Source organism: Myotis brandtii, unplaced genomic scaffold (assembly GCF_000412655.1).
Source record: "Myotis brandtii unplaced genomic scaffold, ASM41265v1 scaffold6, whole genome shotgun sequence".
Classification (NCBI taxonomy): Eukaryota; Metazoa; Chordata; class Mammalia; order Chiroptera; family Vespertilionidae; genus Myotis; species Myotis brandtii.
In genome coordinates, this window is record NW_005370271.1 from 3,992,505 (window position 1) to 3,999,149 (window position 6,645).

At 54.0% G+C, this 6,645-nt stretch overlaps 1 protein-coding gene across 1 annotated transcript; it reads right to left on the bottom strand.

Moving 5' to 3' along the window:
• Positions 1-4,827: 4,827 nt before the first annotated feature.
• LOC102244468 (NHP2-like protein 1) lies at positions 4,828-5,324 on the bottom strand (the record flags this gene model as incomplete). Its single annotated transcript, XM_005879458.2, has 1 exon — positions 4,828-5,324. A coding segment is annotated over one exon (372 nt), but the record flags the coding sequence as incomplete, so codon positions are not given.
• Between the last annotated feature and the right edge of the window lie 1,321 nt (positions 5,325-6,645).

Consider the following 6,645-nt stretch of genomic DNA (forward strand, 5'->3'; position numbering starts at 1 on the left):
CAGAGAGGGCGGCCCCTCCCGTCGGGTTAGGACTCGGAGTCCCCGCGCCGCCCGCAAGCGCAGCAGCCCCTTCTACCTGTCCCTCTGAGGCAGTGGCTCTCAACCTTGGCGGCACATTAGAATCACCCGGGAATCTTTTTAAAATCCTGATTTCCGGGCCTCATTGAGATTCCCAGGTGATTCTAATGTGCCGCCAAGGGTGAGAACCACTGCTCTAAGGGCACTGCCTGGCCTCCCCCCGTACCCCGCACCTGGGCAGGGTTGCCATCCTGTGTCCTAGCCGTTACCTAACGCAACGGGACCGCGTGAAAACCGAGGCCAGTTCCCCCAACAGCCGGCAGCTGGGCGCGTGCTGGCGGCGGGAACACACCTGAAGTTACACCCGCGGGGAATGCGCCCTGGGGAGGGGGTCACCCTCGAGGTAACAGTGCTCCGAGGCCCAGGGCGGCTCTGGAGCTTCGTTGGGAGCTGGCGCTTTGCAGTGGGAAGGCGGGCAGCTGGCGGGGAAGGCTTTCCCGGCGCCGGTTGCTAATGAACACACATGGTGCGGGGGGCGGGGAGCCGCGGGAGAAACGGTAACGGGGCTCCTCCCTCACCGGCCGGAGGAGTACACCGCGCGCGGGAGGGGCCACGCGGAGGTCCAGGCAAACGCCCCCGAGAGAGGTAGGACGCGGCACGAGCCTCTCCTAGGGCTCCTGCGGGAGCACTTTGGGGTTCCCGGGCTGGGGCGGGCCTGCTCAGTTCAAAACCAACGAGCCTGGTCTTGGTAAGCTGATGGGGGTCCCCCCTAAGGGGGCGCAGGGCACGCGGCGCTCGCGGCAGGGAGACTGGGTCACGAGGGCTGCTGGGACCCGTCCAGCCACTGCCCTTTGCGGGGACTCTGCGGGGACTCGCGTCTCAGGCCCTGCAGGCCGCGGGGCGAGACCATGCATCCGAGGCAGTAAGTTTAGGGAGTAACTCAGCTCACTCTGCACAGACCCACCCTCAGCTGTGAATTTCCTCGTGTTTATCCCGCAGGCGCACCCTGTGCTGCCCACACCTGACCCCCGTCTCACGTCCCGTCTGAGCCATCATCTCTCTGAGTATCTGCTTTTCTCCCATGTTCTCTGCCTTGCCTGTGTCTCCCACGGGTTCCCATTTCCCATCTCTCTCTACGGAGTTGCTTAGCTCTGTCTTCCTGTTGGCTTTCTCTTCAGCTGAGTCTGATCTACCGTTTGACACGTTCCTCGAGTATTTTAAGGTTGAGTTTTAAAATTTCAGTGACTATATTTTTCACTTCTGTATGCTGCGTTTCATTCCCAAATAAGCCAATTATGTTTCTTTGTACCTTGCTTTCATATGGTTTTCAGTTTTTAATTCTCTTTTTAAAAAAAATATATTTTTTAAACATCTATTTTTCTTGTTTATTTATTTATTTAAATTTATTTCAGAGAGGAAAGGAGAGGGATCAAGAGATAGAAACATCAATGATGAGAGAGAATCATTGATTGGCTGCCTCCCACATGACCCCTCCAGGGATCGAGGCCACAACCCAGGCATGTGCCCTTGGCTGAAATTGAACCTTCAGTCTGCAGGCTGACGCTCTATCCACTGGGCAACACTGGCTAGGGCTAAAAAATATTTTTCTTGACTTTTTACAGAGAGGGAGGGAGAGGAATAGAGAGTTAGAAACATCGATCGAGCCCTTGACTGGAACCCGGGACCCTTCAGTCCGGGCGGTGCTCTATCCACTGAGCCAAACCAGTTAGGGCTGTTTTTAATTCTTTCTAAAGATAGTCATTTTAATAAAATTTCTGGGTTTTTCTATTACCTAAAATACTTGGAGTTCTTATTTTGTTAAAGTGTCTGTTGACTTTCCTGGTGGCTTGGTTTCTCATGGTTTGTAATTTTGCATTACCAACTCATTTTGGGTTTGTATTTAAGAATCCTGACAAATATGGGCTGAATGTGTCTTCCTCCAAAAATATTTTGTTTGCTTCTGTAAATTGTTTTTTAAAGGCCAGGACAAACTTGTTTCAATTGTTCAGTTTTTCAACTGGGACATGAATAGGCAAATTGGAGATTCTCACTCATGTGAGTTGCTGGTCAAGGCTTACAAATCAGCAGGTTAATAAACTCTTTCCCACCAGAATCCAGGGGGAGACAGGCAAGCTTCCTGTGCAAATGGGCAGATTGCCTCTAGTCTGCCCCCCCTCCTTATGTGCATGGATTTTTGAAATTTCTGAATTTGAGTTATTTCAGTGCCAATTCTCTGTCTTGTGTGTCCAAGGCTGTGTTTTACATCCTCCGTTAGTCTTTAATGCCCACTTTTTTTGGTAAAAAAAACCCCACAGGCAGCTGCAGCATCAACTCACAACTTAATTGTGGCTTTCAGTTCCCTCTGCCTAGCTGGCACCTGGACCTTCACTTATTTCCTTGCAGCTGGATTATGCCTGGGAAAGAAAGTTATCTGTTATTGTTCACTAGGGGCCTGGTGCACCAATTCGTGCACCAGTGGGGTCCCTCAGACTGGCCCACACCCTCTTGCAATCCGGGACCCCTCGGGGGATGTCAGACTGCTGGTTTCGACCCCATCCCCACAGGCCAGGCCTAGGGACCCCACTGGTCCATGAATCTGTGCACTGAGCCTCTAGTATGCATATAAAATGCTTGGTTAATCTCTTCCCACCCTCCCCGTCCCCCCTTCCCTCTGAGATTCACCAGTCTGTTCCATGTTTCCATGCCTGTGCATTGAGCATCTTCCCCCTGGTGGTCAGTGCATGTCATAGCTACCAGTTGAAGGGTGGAGTGCTCACTTAGGCTTTTATATATATAGACTAGAGGCCTGGTGCACAAAATCGTGCACAGGTGGGGTCCCTAGGGCTGGCTGGTGATCAGGGCCAATCAGGTTCCCTCCCTCCCCGCCTCCCCACCTCCTCCCTCCCTCACCACCCATGCACCACCACCACACGGTACCCCACCTCCCCCCCCAATCTGTGTCCTTCCCTCACCATCCACGTCCACCGCCACCCACCCCGATCGGGTGATTGGGAACTGCCGGCCAGGGGGAGGGACTGGGAGGTTGACTGGCAGGCCCCAATCAGGCAATCGGGGCCTGCTGGCCATGGGGAGGGGCCACCTGTCACTGGCAGGCAAGCAGTGGGCCAATCGGGGCCTGCCAGCTCGGGGGAGAGATGGGGGGAGGGACCAGGGAAGATGACCGCCGGCCCCAAGGAGGGAACTAGCCATTGGACCCCTGGGAAAGGGGCCACATCTGCCACCACCCACCCCCATTTCCCTGTTCCAGCCCAGCGGGTCTGGCCCCAATCGGGCGATCGGGGCCTGCTGACCAGAGGGAAGGACCGGGAGGTTGGCCAGCAGGCCCTATCGGCACCCACGTCTGCCGCCACCCACCCCTGGTTCCCTGTCCTGGCCCAGGGCCCGGCCCCAATCAGGTGATCAGGACCAGCCAGCCGGGAGGGAGGGATGGGGGAGGGACCTGGGAGGTTGGCCTACCAGGTGATTGGGGCCTGCTGGCCAGGGGGAGGGGCCAGGAGGTTGTCTGGCAGGCCCCATCGGCGATTGGGGCCTGCGGGCTGAGGGCAGCTCCTGCGCTGAGCGTCTTCCCCCTGGTGGTCAGTGTGCATCATAGTGACCAGTCGTTTGGTTGTTCCGTTGTAATGGTTGCTTAGGCTTTTATATATGTAGATTATTTCTAGTGGTCTCCAGTCAAATAGTTTTCACGTTAGGCAGTCCACCAGCTTGCCAGAGAAAGGAATCCTAAGCTTATACATTTTATACAAACAAAAGTTACAAACTAGTTGATTGAGCAATGTCAGATGTCATGAAAGTGTTGGTTTCCAGATCCAGGGGGTTCTGTAATACTTGCCAGTAAACAAACAAACAAAAAACCCCAAAGGGTATGTGATATGGTGTGTGGCCATCTGGTTTAATAGTAAATTCAGGTTGTTCCCATTATAATGTATAATGTTCCAAAGACAAATAGGATTTAGTGTGGAAAGTCTTGACAGATGTCATTCTAGATATTATGGTGTATATGTCTACAAGGTCACCGTTATGTTCAATGACCAATGTAGTTCGTAAATAAATAAAATTCTTTTTTTTTTAGTTCCACAGGCACAGAACCCTTGTAAAGCCATGGGATTGTCCTGGTACCTCTTAGATCTGTTGCTTAATGGTTTAATTTATTCACATACATCAAAGCTCAATAGTCACAGTTAATGTAGCTATAGATGCATGTTGTAATTAAGTATGTTCTATATAAACTAGAAGCCCGGTGCACGAATTTGTGCACAGCCAGGGGGAGGGGCCATGGGCAGTTGGCTGGCCAGCCTCGCCCCCTGGTTGAACTCCTGGTGGAGGGGACAATTTGCATATTAGCCTTTTATTATAGGATATATGCCTCTCTAGAGCATCATCACCATCCTGGCATTCGTTTTAAGAGCACAGGCTTGCCCTGGCTGGTTTGGCTCAGTGGATAGAGTGTTGGCCTAGGGACTGGAGGGTCCCAGGTTCAATTCAGGGGCATGTGCCTTGGTTGCGGGCATATCCCCAGTGGGGGGTGTGCAGGAGGCGGCTGATTGGTGAGGCGGCTGGGTGTTTCTTTCTCATCGATGTTTCTAGCTCTCTGTCCCTCTCCCTTCCTTTCTGTAAAAAATCAATAAAATATATATTTTTTAAAAAAAGAGCACAGGCTTTCCCCAGTTCTCTAAAGTGGTACCTGTCGCCTTGGGGTGAACCTCTGTGCACAGTGACACTGGGCTTCTCGCTGGAGGGTTTCCCACCGGCAGCATGTCCACAGCTGTGTTGGGACTTCTTCTTTTTTTTAAGATTTACTACTACAATATTTTATAACAATAGAAGGTAGCTGGAAATCCTACATGGTAACACAGACAATATGATACACAACCGACGGGGAGGAGGCAAGAGAGAGCGTGGCAGAGGCCACCGGTTTAGACTAAGAGCCTTTCAATGGACTGCTGAATGGACTGGATCTGCTGCTTCAGCTGGGAGCCTTCTTTGATGGTGACAGAACAGGCGATGACAGGCCTGGAGACCCCGCAGGCCCGCCCCAGCGCCTGCTTGGAGCGCACAAACACGTAGGGCACATTCTTGTCTTCACACAGCAGCGGGAGGTGCAGGATGATCTCCAGGGGCTCTGCGTCTGCAGCCATCACAATGAACTCAGAGATGCCTCTGTTAAGGGTTTTGGTGGCTGTGGAGAGAAGGACATGCGGCCAATAGGTGATGGGGGGTTTGGGCAGGGAAGCTACAACAAAGCAATTTCCAAGGAAAAGAAACACATGCAAGAAAACTGGGCAAAACTCTCACACATAAGCAAGTCTCTGCGGGCTCGCCTCCCCTCAAGACGCGCCGCCGACGGACGTCAGAGAAGGAGCCTGTGTTGGGACTTCTTGATAAAAACCTCACGCCACCCGTCCAGTTCCTCCTGGGTGTGGATTCTGTGATGTCCAATGAGGTTTGCCCTCTGGGAGAGGGGTTTCCCGCGGTCTGAGCATCCACAGGGCGTCTTTCCTGCTAAGTTCGCCACAGCTTGTCAGCAGTGACTTTTCTTAGGAACTGTCCTGGCTTAGGACGCGGGCCTGGCCTGGCTCTGCCACTTACCAAACAGGGGAGGAGACCTGGTGCCTCTCCTGAGCCCTCCCCCTCCTCTCCTCGTCCTCCCCGGGAACAGACACGAAGGTCCAGGAGCAAACTTACTGCGGCTGGAGCATCAGCTGGACCCCACCCACCTCCCTCCTGCCCAGGCACCAGGCACGTTCCTACGCGGACGGACGGGGCACGCTGGCGCTGGACCCCCAAGCAGTCTGCGGAGACACTACCAGTAACAGGCTAGGATTATGGAGACGCCACAAGGAGTCCTGGGGGTGTGTTTGAAAAACCAGAGACTACCTAAGTGCTGACAAATAAACGCCTGCTTGGTAAGTTATGATACAGTTAAAGCATGCCGAGCTCTGCATCGACTTAAAATATAGAAGAAATAGCTGACGTGGAAAGACCTTCCAGCAAAACCAGAGACTGGAAAAAGCAGGTGCGCGCATGTGGCTCACAGGCGAGGAACAGGTGGGGTGCCTGAGAGTTTCAGCCAAACCCCAAGCAGCCCAAATTCTGAGGAGCAGCTGCTAGACACGCCCCAGCAGACCTCTCCCTTTGGGAGGGAAGTGGTTGGAGCGCCATCTACTGGAGGAGAGTTGAATGGGTGGTTCTCTCCGCACCAGCCGAGAGAGGTGGGTCCAGGGAACTGTGTGGAGACTGGATGGAGCTGAGAAAGTGGGGTGACCGCACCCCAGGCCGATGTGTGTCCAGCTGCAGAAACTCAGGCGCACAGTTCACAGGAGGGAAACACGAGGCCGCGCCTGTGACAGTTCAGGGCGCGGGGAACCCAGAGCAGGTGCCAGCTGCCCAGCTGAGGAACTTGGAGGTTAGAGGCTGGCCCAGGCCCCCACGGCGGCCGGGTGAGGAGGGGGCAGGAGCGAGAGCACCCGCAGTGTCTGCATTTCCTGGAACGGGGGTGTGGGGGAGGCGAGGGGGCTTGATTTCATTGCAGGACACTGACCGTGCAGGCTGCCAGCTGGGTGAGGAATGCCGCCCTGAGGGGGGAACCATTGGGCCAGGAGCCGGGGG